The sequence below is a fragment of the Wolffia australiana genome, chromosome 6 (assembly GCF_029677425.1).
Source record: "Wolffia australiana isolate 7733 chromosome 6, ASM2967742v1".
Taxonomy (NCBI): domain Eukaryota; kingdom Viridiplantae; phylum Streptophyta; class Magnoliopsida; order Alismatales; family Araceae; genus Wolffia; species Wolffia australiana.
The window spans coordinates 9,108,793-9,135,076 of NC_135840.1; the positions used below are offsets into that span (position 1 = coordinate 9,108,793).

A 26,284-nucleotide genomic window follows, 5' to 3' on the forward strand; every position below is an offset into this window, starting at 1 on the left:
CTGTCCGTTACGTTGGTTCTTTGAGCCAACATAACCTCCAGCTTCCCGCCCTCTCCGCACATTTCATTCCTCTCTCCTCTCCTCGCCTTGTTCTTCCTCTACATCGATCCTCTCGCCTACGCGCTCTCAACAATCCGAGCATTCCATCTCATATTCTCATTCCACAGATCGGCGCCGAGTCAGAGGTTGATTTTCTTTCACCTTCTCACTTTTTTATAATCTTAGTTTCAATCAGATGATCCCGCCGATCCGACTGCTCTATTACTCTCTGACGGCTTCACTCTGTTAGCATCTGCGAATCTACGCCTATGAATCTTCTCTAAACTCACACACTAACGGTGTTTCATTTGTTTCAATGTTTTTAATTGTTGTTTTCGCGCCTCAGAATTTCAATCGTATCACGTCAGATTTTAGATCTCCTGTTGCGCGGAGTGATTTCTCCAAACATTTGTTTACTACCACGATTTCTTACTCGTCCGTGAGGATTACAAAGGATGACGTAATGTATTATGAATTCAGGTTGTAGGCGATCACAAACTTTTGGTGATTTTCATTTTGTTTTTAAATACTTCCGAAGTTAGTTCTTTCACCGTTAATAGAGCCCTACTCTATTGACTCCTGACTCTCTACTCTCGCGTGAGTCTTCTTTTAGACGGAGAAGGCAACAGTTCACCTGCTTCCCGGAATTCATGGCAGCGACGTCCAAATCTAATAATAATGCTTTCCTTTCGTGCTCCTAATCATCGGTCCGTCAAAGCGTGTCATGTTAAATTGCTGCTGGGGGGCCAAAATCATTGGATGTATCGTGACGACACGACGAAAATTTGAATTCCTCTTGTTTATCACCAATAAATAGCTTTGTTTAAAATCTATGAAATCCATCAGGTAAATGCTGGTCACTGTTATGATCCTACTGAGTTTCGTCGGATCTGTATACTGATGTAAATCTGAAAAATAGAATAAGTGCAGTGAACCGACACGCCTGATCTTGGATTGATGAATGGTGGCCAGAGATCTCGATAGATCAAGAGACGATCTTGCGTTTCAACTCAGATATCACTTTGTAGAACAATTGTTGAGAGTTTGAAGATTTTCATGAATCAGAAGTACACACGAAATAAGAGAAATAGAAGGCTCCCTGGATCGGAAGACGTGCTGTCCGGATCGGCCAGCACTGTGGGAGGAGAATCTCCTGACGTTTTGCAGATTGCTGATAACAACTTCTTGATGCCTCTCAGTTCCTTTTTCCCTTAATTTATAGTCCCCCGCTCCCCGCACCTTTCCCACGCCTTTTATTCAAATGTCCCCACGTGTAGACTTAACTCACACGTGTGGCGAGATGAGAAATTCCCATTCTCCTCTTCTTGGTTTGATATATTCTTGGTAGAGACTTATCAGTCACTCCCACAAACAAGATCAATCAGAAACATATACTTTTTCTCATTCTCTTTATTCGTAGTTGACTATCTTGACCACTGCAAGACTTTTTGAGTTTTGGCCTTCTGGGGGCTCACCGTAAGAATCTGCCGAACTCTTAAGTAAAGTAATCATATCTTTTCGTTTTTATGTATTACACTTTTTTACTACAAAATTACTGTTCAACATATAAATTTATTTGCGTATACATGTGGTACTTGAGAGAAATGTTGTTAGGGCTGGAAGTTTAACACATTATTATTCTTTCAGAAAGTTTATTTTTAATGTCTGAATCTACGAGTGGAGCCTTTTCGATTTTCACCCACCACACTAGCAAAGAAGAAAAGGAAAACATATGCAGTTCTGATCATCTGGCAAAAGTTAACGATAATGATGCTCAAACTTCCAGTTCTTAAAAATAATTACTCTTTTTTTAAAAAATTAAATTTTTGTAATGGTATTTAATTTAGTATTTCTTTAGTAAACTCATTTGGTTATAGGTTACATTTTGGCATCAACATGTGCCAGGAAGATCCAAAAAAATAGGTGTACCTAAACTTAAAGAGATCGTCTGTTTTCATAAAGTTGTTATACCTGGCTATCATTTTTTTGTCTACCTTATGTAGTAAATGCCGCGAGTATAATGGCTAAGGTTCAGATTTTTTTAGTACTCTTTAGAGTCTTAAGGGGTATCAGTATAGTTTCAGGAATTTTCGTAAAGACAGAATTTTATTAGATATTAATTTTAATGAGGGAAAAAATCAACATTCTGAAATGTATCATATATCCTTCAAGTTTAAACCTGCTCCAATAAATATATTTGAGCAGAAAAAATTAACGGCGAGGCATAACATGTCCGGTATTTTGATGCTGTGATATTTTTTGCCTCATGAGATGATTTTCTCATATTTTTATTTTTCAATATTAACCTCAATAATAAGGTAAATATTTTGTAAACTTTTATTAATCTCAGGCCTGATTTTATCATCATATCGTTCCCATGAGCTTTAAATATTGGGAGGACTGTGTAGATCCTGAGGATCTGGAGGCTCTATGGGCGGAAACAGATGTAGAAAAGGAGTGGACGGATGCCGGAGAAAACATGGGGAAAAAAGTCCATCTCTCAAGGGATCCTGATGGGCAACCTTTCCTGACGCAGACTGAAATGAAGGTTAGACATAAATTCCTTTACAATGATTTAAAGTTAGTTTATATCGAGGAAATTAAGAATAAAATAATTTCAACTGAGACTGTGGAAAAGAGTTTCAATCGTTTATTTCTCAACGAAAGATGCAGGTATGATTATGCGTTATTGATACTTAGATTGAATTAGATCAACATATGTGCACCCATGAGAAGGTTAAATGGGTTTTGCTCTTTGAAAGCAAAAATATTTGTATATATTTTTCTTTGATTTGTTTTTTTTACAGATTCAGATCGTTTTGGAGACAATAACTGTTTTTCTTTATGTTGGCTCTCAGAGAGCGTATCTATTTAATTCCAATTTTTTTATCAGTATTGCTCATGAGGAATACTTTTATTCGATTCAGGCTGTGGCTGGTATTATTGTACGCCGACACTTCCCTTCACTGATGGAGCCCGTAACTTCTATTCTTTGATAAATGCATTCATGATTTTCTTGCATCCCAATGCTATAGTTAAATTAAATATTACCATATTGTCACAAGTAGGGATTCTCCAGGAAGAGAGAACGAGAGAAGTAGAGAACTTTTGGGAAGAAGAAAGAAGCCTCCAATTTAAAGAACTACCTTACACAACCCATTTAGCGTTTAAAGTTAAATAGAAGTGTTATTGGGCCAAAGGAACACAAAAGGCCCGATATCAAGGTAACGGTTAGGATAACGACGAGTGCATGAATCTGTGTGCCAATGGGCCAGGCCCATTGACGAGAACCTATTTAACACATGCTTTCAGCAAAGATATCTTCATGGCAGAGGTAGGGCCTGCGACAAACCTATGGTTTGCTCTATGATTTTGGGCAGGATAACTCAGTTTTGTTTATTGGATTCATGTACCCTTAAATGGTAGAATAGAATCCTTATTTTAGCAAACCATAAATCTCATGGGAATAAAACTCGTCCTTAAGTTAGAGTTCATAAATGATGTTCTTTGTTTGTTGCGTATGAAAATTATAGATTTTCTAGAACAGCGGTAAAAGCCTCTGGTGCTGAATTCAGTTGATTGAGAGTAAATGTACACGGCTGTTTTTAGAATTCCTTGGCAATATAAATCCTAAATTAGAGTCCTACGTGGTCAAATACTACATCCAGATAAAAAAACAGCAGTAGAGAATTCTGTGGATCCTGTTATGCATAAAGTTAATCAGACTGAATCAAATGAATTTTATGGGCCTGTAAGTAGTGATCCCAACTGTGCATTCGGGGTTAACTCCTATATCAGAATCCACTGAAGTGTACTCTCATCCAAGACACTGAAAAAAAAACTATCTCCTAATCCCAACTTATCCATCTCAAACACTCCATCTTGATGATATCAGAATGCACATTAGAACATCATGTTAGTGAGAGACTAGCTACTATGGGCTAATGGGCCCTATTCTATAAGCCCATTAGCCCATCTATCCTTCTCTCTCTTAGGGTATACATACCCACCTATGTACTCAGTTATGTGCATGTCATTATCTTCCTCTTCTCTTCCACAACATGGTGTCAGAGCTCCAGAGCTCCTTACCTAGGGTTTGACATCGCCCGCACATCGCCGCTGCCGCTCTTGCAGCAGCAGCCGCTGCCGCCGTGCGCAAGCGCAGCAGCCAGCCACCGCCGCGCGCAAGCGCAGCCACCCGCCGCCGCCCCGCGCACACGCAGCAGCACATCGCCGCCGTGCGCACGCGCAGCAGCCCGCAGCCGCCCCACGCACGTGCTGCAGCCCGCAGCCGCCGCGCGCACGCGCTGCAGCCCGCAGCCGCCGCCGCACGCCGCGCAGCCTGCCGCCACCGCGTGATCGCGCCGCAGCCGCCAGACGCCAGACGCCGCACGCCACGCCGCGCAGTCGCCAGCTGCCGCGCCGAGCCGCAGCAGCCGCCAGCCGCCGCGCGCACGCCGCCGCAGCCCAGCCGCAGCGCGCCCACGCCGCAGCCGCCAGCCGCCGCGCGCGCGCCGCAGCTCCAGCCGCAGCCGCCAGCCGCCGCCCGCGCGCGCGCCGCAGCCCTAGCCGCAGCGCGCGCCGCCGCAGCCGCCAGCCGCTGCATGCACGCCGCAGCCCTAGCCGCAGCGCGCGCCAGCGCCGCAGCGCGCGACGCGCCACAGCTCCAGCCGCAGCCGCTCGCCGCCGCGCGCACGCACCGCAGCTCCAGCCGCAGCGCGCCCGCGCCGCAACCGCCACTGCCACACGCCTGGGCAGCAGTAATCAGCAGCCGCACGCCACAGCAACAGCAGCAGCGTGCACGCGCCGCAGCCAGCCGCCGCCGCACGCCGCCACCGAAACCAACATGCCGTTCACTGAGACTGACTTCGCCGAGAGGCCCTTGTCCTACAAGGTGGCTCATCCGCTCCCATCGGTCCCGGAGGTGACACTCCTACGGGGCCCGAATCTCCTTCAGTGGATGCGCTTTGTCGAAACCGCCCTGAAGGCACGTCAGCTCTTCAAGCACTGCACTGAAGAGCCCCTTACAGTCGACCACCCACACCATGCGGCGTGGGACGTTGAGGAACAGTTCGTCCTCGGCTGGCTGTATGCGTACACCCTGGCTCCTGACTTCCGCGACCGGTTTCCGCATCAGAAAACGGTCAAAGGATTCTGGGATCAGACGCGCTCCTTCTGTGGCCGGGACAACGACTGGTGGCGCCTTTATGCTCCTGCATGTCAGGCCAGCAATCTCCGTCAGGGGACGCTGACCATCTCTGAATATGCACTTGCCCACAAGAAGATGTGGGATGAGGTGGACTATTATCTTCCACCCGACGACCCGACGTCGAAGACGTACCAGAATGTGCTCCTCTTGCGGATCATGGGCTTCCTCAGCGGCCTGAACCGCGAGTATGATGACGTCCGTCGTCGTGCTTTGCACCGCAAAGAAGGTCCACCTGCTCTTGAGGAATTGGTGAAGGAGCTCCAAGAGGAGGAAAGTCACTTTCTCCTCCATGGGACTCCCTCCTCCGGTCCTCCGGGCGAGTCGACCGCCCTGCTTTCTGCCCCCACCACGTCTGCACTTTCTTCCGGCGGCAAGCCCCCGGCGATCCTCCCTACGCCCACATCCGCTGCTCCACCAGCTGGGACGGCGGTTTGCTCATATTGCGGCAAACCGGGCCACGGGAAGAACAAGTGCAAGAAGCGCCTGAATGATTGGAGAAAGAAGAAAGAGGCCGCCGACGGCAAGACCATGGTGGCCCAGTCCGACTCGTCCTCCGCCAGCGCCTCCTCAGTGACCATGGATCAGCTCCAGGCAGATTTGGCCCGACTTCGTGACCAGATGGCAGCCCTGTAGAATCCATCCACGGCTTACTTTGGTGGTTTTGGTGCGTCTTCCACTCCTTCCCCTTCCGATGAATGGTACTGTGGTCATACGGCTTTTCACTTTCCTGTCGTCTCCGATACTACTTGGGTCCTTGACTCGGGGGCCACCGAACATATGACCCCGAGTAATGCCCGGTTTGTGTCCTACGAGCGGCATCAGGGTGGCCGTACTGTTCTCACGGCAGGGGGTGGACGTCTTCGTGTGGCCGACATCGGGGCAGTCTATGTGGACGGTCTTGGTGTGGTCCACAACGTCCTGCATGTTCCCGACCTACGGGCAGTTCTTATGTCTCCGCAGCGTTTAGTTGATGCCGTCTCCTGTTCATTCCACCTCAGGCCTGACGGTATGTTTCTGTCTGACAAGGTGGGCCGGACTACACCGATTAGGCGGGAGAATGGACTGCTGCTGCTGGATGACGGAGGCCGCTCCTAGTGCTTCATGGTGCACCGGACTCTACTCTCGGTGGCTGAGCAGTGTTGGGGTCGTCTTCTGATGGAGCATCAACGTCTTGGACACCCACCTTTCTCTACTTTACAGAGTTTGTTTCCGTCGTTATGTTTGGGCGTGGACATCAAGACTGTGATTTGTGAAGCTTGTCAGTTGGCCAAGCATCGTAGATCCTCTTTTGCTTCCTCTCCGTCTCACACTACGACCCCGCTGTTTCGCATCCACAGTGATGTATGGGGGCCGGCCCCACAGCCCAGTCTGAAGGGGCATAGCTACTTCCTACTCCTTGTGGACGAAGCTACCCGCTATACGTGGGTTTACCTTCTGACTGCGAAGTCGGAGGTTGCGCAGAATGTTCGACAGTTTTGCACCATGCTCCAGACGCAATTCGGTCGCGGCATCCAGCGTTTTAGGTCCGACAATGCTCGGGACTTCTTCAACGCTGACCTCGACTCTTTCTTTGCCGACCGGGGCATTCTCCACGAGTCCTCCTGTGTGGCCACCCCCGAGCAGAATGGCATGGCTGAGCGGCGGATCGGCTATGTTACCTCGACAGCGCGCACGTTGCTGTTGGACTCGAAGGCGCCTAGGCGTTTTTGGGGCGATGCGGTTTTGACGAGTACTCATCTCGTTAACCGTATCCCCACCCCGCTCCTGGAGTTCTCCAGCCCCTTGGACCGGATGACTGCGGCCTTCCCGACGCTTCCTCAGGACGGGCTCTTGCCTCGTATCTTCGGCTGCACGGCCACGCCCATGACTCTTCTCCGACGCGCACAAAGCTTGATGCTCGCGCCCTCAGGTGCGTGTTCGTGGGTTACTCTTCCCTCCAAAAAGGGTATCGGTGTTACCATCCGCCCTCTCGGCGTTTCTTCATCTCGGCAAACGTCACCTTTGCCGAGCATGAACCCTACTTTGGGGCCTGTTCTACCTCATCACGCCTTCCGCTGGATGAGGCTCCTTCGCCCCTTGGGGCCCGCCTGATCGTGGAGTCTACCACCACCACTCCATCCTCCTCCCTCCATGATCTCTCTCCCTTGCCTCCTCTTCCTCAGTTCCCCCTGCGGGTCCTTGGACGTGTCCTCCACTTCGCCTTCGCTTCCTGCCCCTCCCCTCGGCAACTCCTCCTCTCCCATTGGTCTCCGGTTCACCATCCTCGTTCCCTACCGGTGAGTCGCCCTTGTCACCCGTCCGTGACCAGCCCTCGTCTCCATCCAACTCCTCTTCCCCTCCTACCGCCGACATACACTCCTCATCCGGTGTGTCGTCTCCTGCTCCTCCAGGGGAGTTCCCCCTTGCTTCCGCTCCTCCTTCTGTCGATGGTGACGATCAGTTAGGATGGCCTATTGCTCTACGGAAAGGGGTCCGTCAGTGCACTAAGGCCTCCCTATACCCTCTCTCTCATTTTATCTCCTTTGACTAGTTGAGTCCTCCCTACCGGTTATTTCTTTCCCGCATCGAGTCCGATCCGCCTCGCCGCTAGCCGATGCTCTCACCTCTCCTCCTTGGAAAGCGGCGATGGATGAGGAGATGCAGTCTCTCCTCAAGAACCACACGTGGGACGTCGTTCCACTTCCCCCTAGCAAGAGGGCTGTGGACTGCAAGTGGATCCACGCCAAGAAGCATCATGCGGACGGGACTCTCGAACGCCTCAAGTCTCGGCTTATGGCTCGGGGGTTCACTCAGACTACTTCGAGACGTTCTCACCAGTGGCGAAGATGGAGACTGTCCGTCTTCTTTTGGCTTTTGCGGCCCATTTCCACTGGACCATCCGCCAGTTCGACGTCAAGAATGCCTTCTTGCATGGCGATCTGACGGAAGAGGTGTACATGCAGCAGCCGCCGGGCTATTCTCTCGGCCCCCCCGGTCACGTGTGCCGCCTGCGGAAGCCTCTCTATGGACTCAAGCAGTCTCCGCGCATGTGGTTTGGGCGGTTCTCCTCTGTTCTGAAGACCGAAGGGTACACTCAGAGTAATGGAGACGCCTCCCTCTTCTTCCGTCACAGCCCGACCGGGATCTCCATTCTTGCCGTGTACGTCGACGACATCCTAATCACGGGGTCTGATGCTGCTGAAGCTGTCTGCCTGAGCGCCGCCTTGGCTAAGGAGTTTGAGATCAAGGCCCTCGGCCTTCTTCGCTACTTCCTTGGTCTCGAGGTGGCCTACTCTCCTCGTGGGATCTTCGTCTCACAGCACAAATACACCGTCGACTTACTAGCACTGACTGGGATGACCGATTGTGCGCCGGTGAGCACTCCCATTGATCCCAACGTCAAGTTGGGCAAAGGGGAGGATTCACCACTGATGAATTCCCACCGGTATCAGCAACTGGTGGGGAAACTCCTCTACTTGACGCACACTCGGCCTGACATCTCCTTCGCCGTAAACTTGCTCAGTCAGTTTATGCATTCTCCCCGGGAGGTTCACCGTCAGGCCGCCCACCGGGTTCTTGCGTACCTGAAGGGCTGCCTCGGCAAGGGCCTGCTCTTCCCTCGCAGTACTGACCGGACCGTCAAAGTATACACTGCTGCTGACTTCGCCGGTTCCGTTGTGGATCGTCGGTCTACCACGGGCTACTGCACGTTTGTTTTTGGCAGTCTTGTCAGCTGGAAAAGCAGCAAGCAGGACAAAGTGTCCCGTTCTAGTGCCGAAGCCGAGTACCGCGCACTTGCCGATGGGGCCACCGAGGGCCAGTGGAGTACGCCTGCCCGATTCACTTCTACTGCGACAACAAGTCGACAATCGCGTTGGCCAAGAACCCTGGACAACAGGGACGTATCAAGCACATGGAGCGCAACCGCTACTTCTTCAAGGAGCGAGTCGACGAAGGGATCTTTGACCTTGATTTTGTTGCCTCCGCCGACCAGGCAGCGGACGTCCTCACTAAGGGCCTCTCCCGCCCACTTCTTCAACGTGCCGTCTCCAAGCTCGGCATGGAAGATATCCATACTTCGCTTGCGGGGGGGTGTTAGTGAGAGACTAGCTACTATGGGCTAATGGGCACTATTCTATAAGCCCATTAGCCCATCTATCCTTCTCTCTCTTAGGGTATACATACCCACCTATGTACTCAGTTATGTGCATGTCATTATCTTCCTCTTCTCTTCCACAACACATCATATGAGCCAAGTCTGGAAATATAAACGTAAACGTGCATGTGGGAAGGCTCGTGTATACCCTTAGTAAAATTAGAGGCGCTCGAAGACATTAAATAAGATGGATCACCCTCAAGAATGAGGGGGAATTTTGTGTGAGTCAAGCTTTCAGTCAAGAATCGAGGAGATCCTCCAAGATTGACGAGAAGAACTGACCTGGCCATCCTCTATTGGGCGGCTAGCTGATTCAGCGATGACAGTGTCTATCTTCGTACATTCATCCACCAACTTTCTTCCTTTGTCTTTCCATCGTTCTCTCTTCTTTAGTTGCTCTAACGAAATATATTTTTTCGAAAACGAGTTGTGTGCATTCTTCGAAAAATATTCTTCCAGGTATCTTTTACTTATTGATACAATCAGAGGATACTGTATCAGAACAGCCTATGATGCACCTTTTTCAAGAATAACCTAAATAAGGGAGATTTGATGGCAGGAGGGGGCAGATGATGAAGCTTATTTTATGACTTCACGGTGGCCTTAGAGCAGTCCAGGTGTTGGTGGAGTAGGTTGAGGTGGGCGTCGTGGTTACAGGGAGTGGGTGGGGCCTGCCTGTACATGGCTTCAAATGGAGTCATCTTGACAGCCAATTGATACGAGGTGTTATAGCTCAACTATGCCTAATACACACATTAACCCCAGCATTTTGGTTGGTCCTCTGCAAAACAACGAAGGTAATCTTCTATGCTCCACTTGACCACCTCGGTTTGCCTATCCGTCTGGGGGTGGCAGGCCGAGCTGTGGTGGAGCTGGGTGCCTGATACCCTCGAAACCCGAAGAGTACCTTTAGAAGAGAAGGATGTAGTTCTTACTTCAACGAAGGATAAGTCCGAGGGGAACCCTCACCAAATAACTGGGAACACGAGAGTTAGAGTTCGAAGGGAAGAGGAAGAACGTGGTTAGGAAGGAGGGTAGAAGTGGAAGAACAGCTCGGCTGAGCTATTCCCCTCTGGACGCGGCCTGCTCCGCCCCCAGCCTCAGCTGCTGCTGCAACTGCCCGGTCGACAAAAACATTCTGCTCCCTACTTCTTGTCGCCCGCTTCTTTAATAGCCATTTAGCACGTACGGGCTTCTCTCTCACGTGTGACTTCAGTCCTTCAGCTTTCGCTTCCTTCGTTGATATTTGTTGGTGAAGAACCGATTGGTATCAGTGCCTTGTATGACATGCAGCTCCTGCCATAATCCACGCATGAAAACACTGCCATGGTTAGAGATGATGGCGCTTGAGGTCCCGTGGAACTTGATGACGTCACAAGTGAATTTCTCGGCCACATCTGTGGCTGAAAAGGGACGACGAAGAAGAAGGAAGTGGGCTATGTGAGTAGGTCAACCACAACCAAGATGGTGTCAAGGCTGCCCGATTAGTGAAGCCCTTCAATAAAATTTGTGGAGATGTCTTCCCATATACGCGTGGGCATAGAAAGATGGTGTAATAGGTCTGCGAGGGCGTGGGTGAATGATTTATTTTTTTGGGATACGTGCCATCCATTGACTAAGGCTTTGATATCCTGCCTCATGGCCATTTTAAAAAACTCCAGAGGATGCATTTGTATGTTTCGAGGAAACCCTCGTGCCCTCCTACTGCCTTTGTATGGAACTTGTTGAGGATGGCCTTGATGAAAGAGGATGATTTTTGCTGCACCGACCTGCCATTGTTAGGCAACTTGCCATTAGAGAGGGCAAATTACAGAAGAGGTGCCTTGCCTTCTTCGATGTGAGAAATGGGGAGGGTGAGTGCCACTATGTTTTAGAGGGTGTGTTTCAACATCTCGGATGTCCGCTGAGCCTCGTCAGACCACACAAACATCCCCTGTTTTAGGAGGTGCATGAGTGTCCAAGCAAGGGATGCATAACCTACCACGAACCACTGATAGTAGCCTGCTAACCTGAGAAATCCGTGGAAGTGTCACAAGGTGAGAGGCGTCGGCCACTCTTGGACTGCTAGCACATTGTCACCATCAGTGGTGACACTAGCAGATGACACCTAGTGGCCCAGGTAGTTGAGTTTGAGTTTACACAGATGGAGTTGTCCTTGAGAATTTGCACGACTTGGGTGAGGTGCTCCATGTGCTCGTCCATCTAAGTATCTGGACTGGAATGGGTCGGCCTAGTTCTGCGACATTAGTGACTGTCTTGGGTTTCAGGACTGGGCTGAATTCAGAGGACAGCTCGTGAGGCACTTTGGCTGCAATCCTCGAGAGACGTATCGCCGTCTCATTCGCCTACAACAGACTAGGTCAGTGGATGAGTTGGTGACCTTCTCATGGATCTAGCCAATGACACCATGATGCATGTGCTACACATCACCCTCTGCCCCTTAAGAACTGAGGTAAATTGTCTCTGACCATGTTCCATTAAAGAATTGATTAACTGTGTCTTTTAAGCAGAGTCAACCCTAGCCAAGTTACAAGGGGACCAATGATCTGGACTGCCATTACGTCCCCTCGGAGGAGCACCCCTCGAGTCTCTTCAGCTGCACCTGGTGCCCTAGGAGCTGGGAGGGACCAGCCCCTGCTGGCACGTTGCTTGAACCTCATAGAGGACGAGTTTCTTCTTTATCGAGAACATAGTCTTTTCTTCCAGTGCAATGATTGGTTCACTCAAGGGAATCACTACAGGACCTCCCAATCCACATAGTCACCTATCACCAGGATATCCCGAAACTGATCCAATCAAGGATGACGCCCAAATGATGAAGCCCCAATTGACGATGCTCAACTTGGCATGGTGAAAGCGGAGTCATTAACCACCCTCGGTCTCACCTCGCCTCACACCCTACAAATCCAATGAGACATTGCTACGGTCCCATGTCGAGACTGCATCGATTGACTCTGTAATAATCCTTTGAACTGTAAATTGTAATTCTCAGTTGAGCAAATGATGTCTTCAACCACAGATGAGAGGAGAGACTGTTCGAGGTAGGAGGGTGAAAGGAGAGTGAGAGATTCCTAGAGGAGAAGGAGAAGAATGGGAATGGTGAGGAATAGTGAAGGATCACCGGTGAAGGGAGGACGTCGCTCAGCAGAGGATGTCTATGTCAACATGCAGGCATGGAGAGGGAGGGTCACGACCTGGGGGAGAAGGGAGGAGGTAGAAAGGGAGAGACTCACACTGATGCTTCCTGCCCTCTTCTCCCAAGAGAGAGGGCTTAACTGGGACCTTCAACAAGCTGGGCCTGGGCTTCTGAACTGGGCCGCTGCCGTGGCTTCTTCCGAACATATATGCATCAGCGAATCATATCAGACATCCAGGGCCGGGCTTGTGGTTGCTCATTGATAAGGGGGCAACAACTAATTTAATTTGCCGCTGGTGTGCCCTTGTGTGCGGGCTCTCGTTTAGCCATGCACCCTTGTACCAGACTTGTTACGGCGACAGCACAATCACTATAGGCGACACACAAGTCTTGAATGTGTCGGTGGGCCTCTAAGGTTATATGGCGGTGATCAATTTCTTGCCAATTTGCGACCTTAACACGGATGTCATCTTGGGATACCATTGGCTTCTCACCCTAGGCTTGACAGAGGCACACTGGGCTCTCTTCCTCCTAAAATTTTAAGTGGATGGAGTGTGGGACATCTTCGGGGGCAACCCAGATACATGTCTCACCAGCACTACACAGCACCAACACAATAGGGCCCCCACACCTTGAACGTCATGTATATCTCACTGTCAAGCCCTTCAGCACCCCTGTCTTCGTCGGTCGAAGTGCACACTACCCTGGAGCACTGGTTCCCTCGTGTTTTTCACAACCTAGGGGACTTTCTCGAATACGTGAGGTACACAACTCTCACACACGGGCCTTGTCAACTCATGACCATACTGTTATTCTCATTTCCAGAAGGAGCTCAAGTGGTAGATGCAGCAGCGACTTGACGCGGGCATTATTCGGCCTTCATGCAGTCTCTACTCGATGTCGGCTCTCTTAGTCCGAAAGAAGGACAACAGCTGGTAGTTCTGCCTTGACTAAAGCATCCTCAACAAGATCACAGTCCCCAACTAGTTACTGATTCCAGTGGTCAACAAAGCTGTTTTAAGAACTGCAAGAAATGTATTTTTTTCTTTCCTACATAGACTCGCTGATGGATCATATCAATACTCCTTGGGCATGCTGCGTCTCACTTCTTTTTATCACAAATGCAGTAGAATTATTGATAGGCACTCAGGCGTCACCTTAAGACTGTCCTCTTCCATCAATTTTTGCTTCTGAGATTTCCATATCGGGATTAAGGCGCACAAGGAATACAATGTGTTTTTTCCTGAGAATGTACTCCTTCCCCCCTTTCTGATATGGCCAGAGATAGTTCATCTCCCTCTGGACACCCTACAACCCACAGACATGTCATAGTGCTATCCTCTCTCTGTATCTGGCTTGGGCAACATTTGTATTCAACTCATATATATGCCACAGATGATGCTGTTTTGTACTACACTTATGAACCTCATCCCAGAACTCCTTGACAGTCTCCACGTATAAGAATTCCCTTGTAGCAGGGATCATCCATTCCCGCATTAAGGCCTCATTCAATATCTGAATTCTCTGAGCTCACCCAATATCTGAATTCTCTGAGCTCTTCTACACCCTTCTGTTGTCTAGTTTCAAGGCAATATTCTGGGTCTTGGGATTTTGTGCCCATCAGGTGTTCGTGCATTTGTTTGAAACATATTGTTCCATAGCAATATCCATTCCCGCATTAAGGCCTCATCCTCATTCCAAATCTTATGCCGGGAATCTCCTTTGGGGATCAGCTCATTTGTCAAGTGTCCTCCAGTCTTTGACCTTCCATTTAAACATGTCTAATATTCCATTTTGCTCCATTCAATAATTCCAGCCTGTCAAACTTGACCTGAATATCTGGAAATACTACTGTGGGTCCACTGCGGTCACCACTAGATCCACCAGGAGTTGAAACCCCATAGGGATTCTTGTTCTTGGCCATATACAATTGCAGTAGACCTTCCAACCTTCTAGAAGATCTGAGATGCTGAAAGCAAATACACAAACATCTGACAGACACAAAAATGTAAGATTGGAATACTGCTAAGGAACAATATGTTTTAAACAAATGCACAAACACCTGATGGGCATAAAATCCCAAGACCCAGAATATTGCCTTGAAACTAGACGACAGAAGGATGTAGAAGAGCTCAGAGAATTCAGATATTGGGTGAGGAAGATCACTACACCACAGTTGTGATACCATGTAAGTTTTCCAATCTCTCTTTCTCTCTCTCTGTCTCTCTCTCTCTCTCTCTCTTCCTCTTAAGGCTCCAGTCACCTGTCCTGTTAGGGATAAACACAATCCTAACAAGATGAACACAAAAGATAAATTTCTATTTCTCTAAGCCAGTTATATACTGACTACTACATGGCAGGTCTGGTCCTGTTTAACTAAAAGGAGCCTGAGTCTATGGCCAAAGTGAATCAGAAATAAAAGGACTTTGAACTTTGTGGGCCACCCATACATCATGGCCCACTTAAAAATAGACATACAAAAATAAGCATCACTGGCTAACATCTATCCATGGATTTTATCAAAAAACTGCCCATCACAGACAAGTAAAACACCCGTTTGGTTGGTGGATCATCTCAGAAAATACGCCGACTTCGTCCAGGTTAGACATGGAGGTGTTAATCAAGTGGCGGAGACCGAAAACTCATGGGAATCTGTTCCAGTCCTCCGCGAGCAATTTACTTAGCTTCTACTGGAGATCAAGGCAAAAGATATGGAGGAAGGAATTTATATGCGACTGTGGACCCTGTACGTGAGGCAGTAATGGATGCTCGAGGGCTCTTCATGTGCCCAGCTGTTGCACGAGAGGGAGGGGAGGTTAAAGGGGAAGCTGGGATGTCATTGGAAAGGGGTCTACAAAGTGGGGTAAACAGGTTGAATCGGTGTCTAACCTGGGAGGTGAGACAAGGTCACCTCTGCATCATCATGAAGTCATATTTTGGATGGTCTTTGAACAGTTGTGTGCTTCTTTGTTTGCTTTCTCTTGAAGAGGATCGTTTGGTAGCAGAAAATGTGACCCACAGACGATAAAAACTAATCATTTGTAATCCATGCTTGAAGTGCAGTTCTTCATACACTTGAGATATGTGGTCTCTGTGTGAATCCAATGCAGATACTCATCAACTCCAATGAACTGCAGTGTCACAGAATCATTGGACATAAGAGGAGTAGAAGTCAGAGTGGATTTTGGATGACCAGTGGATTAGTCATACGATCCCCAATTTCATTTTAGGGGTATTTGTGTCATTCTCGTTAATTGATTTCCTGCTCATTTTTTATTTAAATAACGCTGTTCCTTTTGGAGGGCATACGAGAAGAAGAATACCAAATCAGTCTTCTCGATGTCTCTCTCGCTTCTCTATCTTGCAATGATCACTCCACGCTGCCTCTCGTCAGCAATGCTCTTCCTGCTGGTCTTTCCCTCTCTTCTGGCCCACCAATGGTATTACCACGATAATTATTTCCTTTTCTCTCTCTCTCTCACTGGATTGATCCTAAATCAGGGCCATATTCTTCATTATCACTTGTGAAAGGTAAATCCAGTATAATCAAAATTTGGATCCTATCAGCTTGTTCGGGAATGTGGGGGGGGGGTTAAAGATGGAAAAAGCAATAATTAAAATCACAGAGGGAGATGGCGATGGAACCCCAATGATAACCTCCCTGGGGTTGGAGTCAATTGACGTTCCCCAAGTCTCTTATTCTTTTTTCGCCATTGACAAGTTAATGGTTGATTATGATTGACCATAGCTTTGATTCTCAGGCAATGACCAGTGGGTTTGTCATACAACTCTTCTTTGTGTGAAAAAGGAAATTCCTGTGTCCAATATGGGTCTGGTACAATGAGGTTCCACAGAAATCTTGTTTGAGTGAGATGGTCAATGAAGAGAGTAGAAGAGGTCAATTGGGGATAGATTTTTTCCAGATCAAACTCTAGTCCTCTGGATCGTGAGATCTCTTGTGCTCCAGTCATTGCCCTGGAAACTTCAGGTAATTGCAAATCGTCCCATCTTCATGAAGTCGACCCCTTGTATTTATAGGGTCAATCTTGTGCTCGAATCTTCTTCTCAAGTGCACTTCACGCGTAGCTTGCTCCTTGTGTTTCCATTGGATGCTAACATCAGTTTATGGTGAGGGGTGTGTGCGCTGGGAATGATGCCAGAAAATTTATCGGCTAAAACATAATTTACGATTCCATAAAAAAAAGGATACATAATAAGAGACAGGTGGATAGATAGGAAGAGAGAGAGGGAAATGAGATGAGTATAGAGGTGTGAAAATAAATAAAATGTATAAATTTGTTTATATACTTGTTTATGATTAATATGTTTTTGTGTTTTTTGTTTAATAATAGTCAATAAACTCCCAGATTGATTTTTTGTTCGATAAGCCTTTTGATTGATTGCTGAAGGTTAGTCAAGTGCAAAGCAAAACATTACTCTTTGTTCTAAAAATAAAATTTCACCTATTTGTACATAGTCTCAGCATCATTTGGATGTTTTTTCCTGTTTCTGTAGGAGATGATTTGTGCCATTGCAGAGATTGGAAGTGACCGAAGACTCTTGGCTCTGCAATATGATAAAAAGGCAAAAGAAAATAAGTTGGGCATAATGTTGATGACTCAAAAAAAAGCAGAATGGCTTTCTCGGTACTTATAATTCTACTGGCCGAAACTATTGTCAGAGTTGACATGTCTTTTGATGGGACATATATTAGAAATAGCTTGACATTTCTGTACACGTTGTTTCAGGGAAATGGGTTATCAGAGTTATCAAAGTACCGACAACCCTGAGATTCTTTATAGGCCTTTCACCAATGTCTATTTTGGCGCCGCTTATTTAAAAATTTTGTCAAATTTTGATGGAATGTAAGTTTTGTTGTTTTAAGTTCATAATAATTTTCATTTTATAAAATACAATGATAGTTCTTCCAATTCATTAAATATATATTTTTGTGTACTTTAATCTAAATGAGTATCTGTACAGGAAACGATCTGAAGAGTTTATTGTCAGAGCTTACCGGGGTGGAACGAAGAAAGCTACCCACAAATCAACTAACGACTTTTTCCAGCGATACCTTTTGGCTAAGCAGACTCTCCCCTCATGGTGAACATCTTTGGTCTTTGAATCTTTATTGTCAAGGCACTCATAACAAAACCATGAATCTCTCTGAATATTAAATATTATCTCCCCATTTGCATTCATCCGGACTTTTGTGAAATCTACATGTAAGTTTAAGCAAAGGGTTATTAATATTCGAGCTTTATTCATGATCAGAATTCGTTTGATATATTTAAGAAGTATTAAATTTTCGTTAAAAATTCTATTTTTCTATGTAAAGGGAAAAACACATATCTGGGATCCCATTTTCGAGGAGAGAAGGGGTTGAAAGTGCTGAGCCAAATACGTTTCAGTCAGGTAATACTTTGTTTTTAAATTAAGAATGAGATAATAGTTTATCATTATTAGGATAACTTCCAAATAAGGTATGCTCCTTGGGGATTGTTTCCATTATTTATTGCTCAAAATGAAATAATTCAAACAGTAAAGGAAAAATAACTCCATTAGAATTAGGCGGAAAATATTTATTAGGACTACTTTCCAAATCTTTGAGACTTTGGAGACAAATCATCTTTTCCAAAAAAATGTGTTTAATGTCATTAAGTATACTGATCGTAGAAGATGAAATTAAATCATGTTGAATTGAAACAAGCGTACCTGACCAAGCTCTCTCGGTAAGATTGAGACACATTTGTGCACTTCAGACAAACTTCCGATACTGAATCATGCCCTCTCACAAACCACATGCGATTCTATCTTGTATGATTTCTCCTTTTGAGCTCATATTTATGATATAAAAGGTGAATTATTTTACTTTCGAAACTTCAAAATCCAAGAAATAGGTGACGGATGGACGTACTGGGATTCAAGAGTGTCCCCAGATGACATGGAGGAATTGTGGAAGAGCCCTGAAGTGCTTAAAGATTGGACTAAATCTGGGGAAAGACGTGGAAGGGTCCGCTTTTCACTTGATTCAGAAAAGAGGCCATATTTATCTCGTGCTGAGGTGAAGGTATGGAACATGAAATACATTTTATAGATACATAATCAAATTGTATCTGCCAAATGGAAACCGAATTATATTTTTTTAAAAACAAGAAAATGTCAATTACTTACCTTCAGAAACTGAATAAATGAATATTAAAAAATATGAAAATAATAAATCCATTTTTCAGATCTGTTAAACATCTAATTTCATCCTTTTCTATTTTGACACACATGTAAAAAGGTGGGCCATGAGTTATAAATGGCCCACCTATCTCTCTCCTACTTTCTCTTCCTTTTTCCTTTCTTTTTTCCTTCTTTTTCTTTCTTTTTTCTATCGCTCCCCAAAGAATGACCTTTTTGCCCCTTAAAATAGCCGTTGGGGCAACGGCTATATGACCGTTGCCCCCAACGGCTATCTTGAGAAAGGACTTAGCCTATAAAGGAAAGTCTTTCCCAACCTGTTTATATGTGAGTTTTTCCCCTTTTCTCTGTATCAAAAATCTCAATAAACTTCTTCTGCATCTTTCTCATTTGTCTCAAAAAGGCCTCATTTGTCCTATCTGTTCCCAAAGGCAGAATTCTCTGCATTCTTCACATGGTATCAGAGCAAGGTTGATTCATTCAACCTTCCCTGACGAAAGGAGCTCCATAGTCTGCAAGCAAGTTCTATCATCATATGGGAAAAAAGGCTGCTTCCAGGAAAGTTTCCAAGCAGGCCAAAGCTTCTGCAAACAGCTCGGAAGAAGAATCCTCTGCAGACGAAGTGCTTCATATATATGATTATACTAAGAACAGACTGGTCATACCAAATCTGGATCTTAAGTATGATGGTACAAACGGATATAGTTGGATGAAATTGACCGAAAGGTCACTGGTCGCCGCCTTCATGGGTGACCATCTTACTGATGATTCACCACCTACCGATAGGCTCAGATTGAAGCTTTGGCGCGCAGAAGAAGCATACATCACCAACTGGATGGTGAGAAATATGGAGGTAGAACAAAGAAATCAGTATTATCTAATGGATGTTGTTGCAGATATATGGAGGGAAATCCGTAAATCCTGTGCAGAAATGCAAAACGATTGGAGGGTGTATGACCTCCTTCTTCAAGTAAAGTTCATCCGGCAGAAGGAATTATCAGTAGCTTCATATGCGTCCCAACTCAAGGCAATATGGAGGGAAATTGATCAGCTATGGCCAGTCTCAATTCAGAATCTCGAGTACTGGCATAGGGAGATTAAAGTAAGAACACTTACCTTCCTCATGGGCTTAAATTCTGAATATGAAAGTCTCCGATCCCAGCTAATCCATCGGGAGAAATTCCCTACATTGGAAGAAGCGATCTCGGAGGCAACAAGTGCCGATTGTAGAAAGAAGATCAAGCCGCCAGAAGGCCAAAAGCAACAATTATCGACTGAGCCCTCTGTCTCAGTAGCACATGCCGCTAAAAAAGAAGAGTCAAGAGAAAAATCGTCTAAGCACGTGTCTAAGGAAGCAACCGGCACAGACCCGTAGTCTGCGCCTACTGCACCAAGCCAGGACATCATATTAAGGAGTGCCGGAAGCTGGCATGGAAGGAAGACCTCAAAAAGAAAGGGTTATGGAACCCAGGAGCAAAGAATAAAGCCTACATTGCATCCTCCAGCAGTCAAGTGGGAGAAGCACCAAAGAAAGAAGAAGGAGATATTCAAAAGCTCATAGCTGAAGAAGTCGAGAAAGTATTCAAGAAATTCAGCTCCACGTCTCTCGCCCAATCAGGTGAATATAAAAGTATTGCATTTACTACATATGAAAATCTTCAACCAGAATCACATGGATGGATAGTAGATTCTGGAGCCACAGATCACATGTCACCTGATAAATCATGCTTTGAGGAATATAAAGTAATAGATGATAATCATGTTGTCTTTACTGCCAATGGTGGGATTCTAAAAGTGGCAGGAATTGGGAAAATAAAGATTAAAGATGTATTACTACAAAGTGCTCTTCATGTACCAGGACTTAAAGCCAACTTGTTGTCACTACAACGACTAGTGGACGACACAGGTTGGAGATTTATATTTGACTCATCTAACTGTTTTTTGTGTGAAAAGGAAACCGGCCAGAAGACTTTATCTGCTAGAAGGCAAGGGGGACTCCTGCTAGTGGACGGACTAGAAGGACAGAGGACTCTGAAGATGGTTCTCAACACTCAGTCAAGAAACAGTATTCTCTTACTGCACAGGAGACTTGGACACCCTTCCTTTCATCTTCTGAAACAAGTGTACCCTGATTTGTTTAAAAACATTGATATCCAAAGATTGGTTTGTGAGTCTTGTCAATTTGCCAAGCATAGAAGATCTCATTTTTCAAGAACTGATCATAGGAAGAAATTTCCATTCGATATGGTTCATAGTGACGTTTGGGGTCCTTGTTCTACTACAGGAAGATCGCAGCACCGATGGTTTATAATCTTTGTGGATGATTACTCAAGATATTCCTGGATCTACCTGCTTAAACACAAATCAGAAGTCCCAACCGTGATCATCAGATTCATCGAGTTGATCAATAACCAGTTTGGGAAAAGGGTTAGAATACTTCGATCTGATAATGCAAGGGAGTATTTCAGTTCTGAAGTTAATCAATACATGAATGATCATGGAATTATCCATGAATCCTCATGTGTGAACACTCCTCAGCAAAATGGACTTGCTGAAAGAAAGATTGGGCACATTATGTCTTCAGCCAGATCTCTATTATTTCAAGGAAACTGCCCCAAGACTTATTGGAGTGATGCTGTGGCTACTGCTGTACATCTTATCAACCGAACTCCATCTAGAACCCTGTCATTACTGTCACCGATTGATCTATTAGCCTCAAGTCACCCAGAATTATCTCTTCATACAAATTTGGTTGCTAAAGTATTTGGGTGTGTAGCATATGTTTATTCCCACTTTGCAGGAAAATTGGACTCCAGAGCTTTCAAGTGCATTTTTGTGGGGTATTCATCTACTCAGAAAGGCTATGTGTGTTACCATCCTCTTACTAAGAAAACATTTGTTACCGCAGACGTGAAGTTTGATGAATACAGCATGTTCTACAATGAGGGACATCGATCTGACTGTTATTTGGAAGTAAATGAAACAGGAACAGATTTAGATACGGAAAATCTGGGATTTAATCCATCTGAAAATTCCTCTCCAGCTATGGATCGAGCGGAAACGGCTGAGGACAATCCAGAGTTAGATGGAGAACAAGAGTTTACTCAGATGGAGAACGAGGAAGATACTCATGAAGACCTTTCGGCACCAGCTAATCAAGGTTGGTCTATTGCCATCAGCAAGGGTACTCGGGAATGCCGCAGTAAGAAATTATATCCCATATGCAATTATGTGTCTTATGATCGTCTGTCCTCAGGTTACAGAAAGATTGTTCAGGTACTACTGACCACTGTCATTCCAAGAAATGTTCAAGAAGCTATGTCTCAAGCTGAATGGAAAACTGCTATGGATGACGAAATGTTGGCATTAAGGAAAAATGGTACATGGGATATGGGCCCACTCCCAGAAGGAAAGAAATTGGTTGGTAGCAGATGGGTATATACGATTAAATATAATTCAGATGGCTCTATTGCAAGGTATAAAGCTCGACTGGTGGCCAGAGGATATACCCAGTCTTATGGAGTAGACTATCATGAGACATTCGCTCCAGTCGCCAAGCTGAATACAGTAAGATTAGTAATTGCACTTGCAGCCATGCATCAGTGGGATCTTTCGCAATTTGATGTTAAAAATGCATTCCTACATGGAGAACTGCAAGAAGAGGTATATATGGCTCCTCCCCCCGGTTATCTATTGCATGAAAACTCATCATATGTGTGTCGCTTAAAGAAATCTCTGTATGGATTAAAGCAATCCCCAAGAGCATGGTTTGAGAAATTTTCATCTACTCTCATATCAGTTGGATACTCACAAAGTGAGGGTGATCATACCCTATTCTTCAAACATGGCCAAGACTCCAAAGTGGCTATTTTAATCGTCTATGTTGATGATATTATCGTTACTGGCAATGATATCAAGGAAATTGGAAATCTAAAACGTCATCTGACCAGCAACTTTGATATTAAATCTTTAGGTCAACTCACTTATTTTCTTGGTATTGAAGTAGCTTATTCCAGGATCGGCATTGTCCTATCTCAACACAAGTACGTCCTGGATCTACTCAAGGATACAGGTAAATTGGATTGTAAGCCAGTAAGCACTCCAGTGGATACAAATGTCAAACTTCAAGCCAAGCAAAGCGACAAGGACGACCCCATCGATAAGACATCATTTCAGAGATTGATTGGCAGATTACTCTATCTAAACCACACAAGACCAGATATATCCTTTGCTGTGAACTCTTTAAGTCAGTATATGTCAGATCCACGACAGTCTCATCAGACAGCAGCTGACCGTATTCTGTCCTATTTGAAAGGGACAATTGGGAAGGGTCTTCTATTTCAGGCAGGGGGAGACCCTACGGTTAAAATCTTCACCGATTCAGATTATGCAAGCTCTCTGGATGATAGTCGATCTACATCTGGATACTGCAGTTTTTTGGGAAGAAATTTAATCACCTGGCGTAGCAAGAAGCAGCGGAAGTCTCAATATCGAGTGCTGAAGCAGAACTCAGGGCTTTAAAGAAAGGTGTTTGCGAAGGAATGTGGCTTAACGATATTCTAACTGATTTAAAACTCATTCCTCCAAAGCCAATCATCTTATATTCTGACAGTCAATCAGCTATTGCTATGGCCAAGAACCCCGTGCATCATGATCGTACGAAGCATGCAAGAATTGACAGACACTACATCAAAGAGAAGATTAATTCTGGACTCATCAGTCCAGAATACATACCATCACCGCAACAGGTGGCTGACATTCTGACCAAAGGACTACCAGGAAGACAGTTTCAAGATTTGGCGTCCAAGTTGGGCATGATTAACATCTATGCCCAACTTGAGGGGGAGTGTTAAACATCTAATTTCATCCTTTTCTATTTTGACACACATGTAAAAAGGTGGGCCATGAGTTATAAATGGCCCACCTATCTCTCTCCTACTTTCTCTTCCTTTTTCCTTTCTCTTTTCCTTCTTTTTCTTTCTTTTTTCTATCGCTCCCCAAAGAATGACCTTTTTGCCCCTTAAAATAGCCGTTGGGGCAACGGCTATATGACCGTTGCCCCCAACGGCTATCTTGAGAAAGGACTTAGCCTATAAAGGAAAGTCTTTCCCAACCTGTTTATATGTGAGTTTTCCCCCTTTTCTCTGTATCAAAAATCTCAATAAACTTCTTCTGCATCTTTCTCATTTGTCTCAAAAAGGCCTCATTTGTCCTATCTGTTCCCAAAGGCAGAATTCTCTGCATTCTTCACAAGATCATAGTTTGTTTAACAGAATAAATCTTTTGTTCTCGTCTTAATTCACATTTTTGGGCGAAGTATATCCTTTATTCCAGCGTTTATTTAAGTACCTTCTGTGTTAAAGAGTGAAAGATTTTCAGAAATTGGGGATAGTTGTAAACCGCGTCATTATAAAATTTTACGGAGGCACGATTTTTTATTCTTTACGTGAGACGTGAAGCTTGAAGCCATGAATAGTTGAGATTAAAAATGATATTAACTTTCATAGAAACCACATTTTGAAACATGATGTTCTTATTCTCATACTTATTATTGGGATTTTATTATGCATACATTAGGTTTTTCTAGAGGTGAAACATTATTCTCTTTCACTAAGATCTGCCAATATCTTTCTTGAATTTACTTCTGTTTTCACTTTGAAAGTACCAAGTAAGTATGATAATGATGTCAAAGGCTCGAAATTGTGAAAGGATCGTGACTACTTCACAAATTTGTCGTTTGGCAACTCATGTTTCCTTTCCCCTGCCCGCAGGCAGTTGCTGAGATCATCATTTCAAGATACTTTAGCCGAGAAGGAATCCAGGCGGTAAGCTCCACTTTCCCACCTTTAATCTTTTATGACTATAATGAGTTGTTCTTATCATTATATTCATATCTATTTTTCATCTTTTTCATGAATATTTGTAAAATCATGCAGTCAGTGTTAGCAGCGCTCGCAGAGATGTGTAGTATGCGTTTCGTAAACGGAGTGGATGCATGCACTGGTTTAATGGGAATAGACTACCAAACTGCTCTTTGGCTTTATAAGTAAGTTTATGATCATAAACCTGTATTTAATATTTATTTTTACATCAATAGCTGACTGGGAATGCAGTGATTTAGGTTACAAAGGGTACAAAGTCAGATCTGTAGAAGACCTGTACAATCCATTTACCTCTATCTACTTTGGTGCGTCGTATCTGGCATGGCTTTCAACGAATGAGGGGAGGTGGGTGACAATGTTATACACATAGATACACATATGGATAGACAGATAGATATAGATGGATAAAAAATAGATAAAGATAAATGATAGTTACAAGATGTTAGTATAATGCAAAAGCATGTTTTTTTCTGCATGTTTTGTCGCTGTCTACTCCAAGGTCATCCTTGAAACAATTTTCGGAATCATGGGCTTTTGATCATACTTTTATTTTTCCGGAACTTTCATAAGAATGCATTGGTTTTCTGAGTATCAGATTGCACAAAATTTTCCAGAGAAAGAACGGAGCAGTCCGTGGTAGAAGCTTTTCTACGAGGACCAGAGAACGTAAATGGCCAAGAAAATGATCCCATATGGAATAAGTTCCTCAGTACGCTTAGTCATTATCAAGACATCAGAAGGTAAGTCCTTCATTGGTATTGATTGACTATAACTTAGTCATTAGTTCATTTATTTTCTATTTCTACAGAAAGTGACATATTTTCATATTCATTAGTGATTTAGTATTAGCGTTTGGCATGGCTCCAATCTTTGGGTTTCCATTTCTCTCTTTCTCTCTCTAGCCGAGCAATGCAATAGGTCGAAGGCATGACTTCATCTTTTGGCCTACCATTTTCTCTCTCTAGCTATTGTAGTGCAATTGGTAGAAGGCGTGACTCCAATTTTGGGCTTCCATTTCTTTCTCCCTCTAAGAAGTTCAAATTTCTGTCAGGGTCCCCGGCGGCTGCAACATACTGTGAGTGGAAATATTCCTTCTCTCAAGATCAACCAAACTGACGTTCATGAGAAGTGAAGCGATGATTAATCTAGAGCTGTGTTTTGATCCCTCATTAACTAGAAACACATAACTGGTATGTCGATCAAAGTTGTGATCTGTTTCTTTTCCTTTCTCTTTGTAGCTAGTGACTGCAATATTCAGGTGGGGGAAACATTCTTCCCTCTTGATTCAAAAGACCCTGAAAAATAATTTCTCTAATGTTGGTTATTGGTTAGTTGAAAAATTGCACATACTATTGGCGTTTGGCACAACTCAACCATGACGTCAACGTCAACATCATCGACCCTCATTGAAGATGGCGTTGACGAATTCTAGATAGTGAACGGTTGACGCCGTCAGTCGTCAACCTTTATTTCATGTCACCCACTGTCATTGATGAGGACGACGACAGAAGTTTGAAATTGACATTGATGTCATGGACAGAACACCAATTTCTCATCAACGTTATCGTTATCCGCACCTGTTGAACCTTATTAGATATGTGTTGACTGCAAATCAAAGGTGAACGGTTTATTAGCTCCAATTATGCGTAAAGGTCAACCGTCAACCATCAACAAAAGGTCAAAGGTCAACCGTCGTA

At 45.0% G+C, this 26,284-nt stretch overlaps 1 protein-coding gene across 7 annotated transcripts; it reads left to right on the forward strand.

Moving 5' to 3' along the window:
* Positions 1 to 25,878, forward strand: LOC144705014 (transglycosylase). 7 transcript variants are annotated; one of them, XM_078577604.1, is made up of 13 exons: positions 3 to 185; positions 2,390 to 2,587; positions 2,967 to 3,017; positions 17,035 to 17,165; positions 17,268 to 17,384; positions 17,503 to 17,622; positions 17,858 to 17,934; positions 18,414 to 18,589; positions 24,477 to 24,530; positions 24,642 to 24,751; positions 24,819 to 24,932; positions 25,202 to 25,327; positions 25,639 to 25,878. In XM_078577604.1, exons 2-13 carry the CDS (start codon positions 2,417 to 2,419, stop codon positions 25,664 to 25,666), a joined length of 1,275 nt encoding a protein of 424 aa, XP_078433730.1. In that variant the 5' UTR covers positions 3 to 185; positions 2,390 to 2,416; the 3' UTR covers positions 25,667 to 25,878. The 7 variants fall into 7 exon arrangements, with proteins under 7 accessions (XP_078433737.1, XP_078433735.1, XP_078433730.1 ...); XM_078577605.1 differs by having other exon boundaries at positions 18,420 to 18,589; XM_078577606.1 differs by having other exon boundaries at positions 2,967 to 2,984.
* Positions 25,879 to 26,284: the final 406 nt, after the last annotated feature.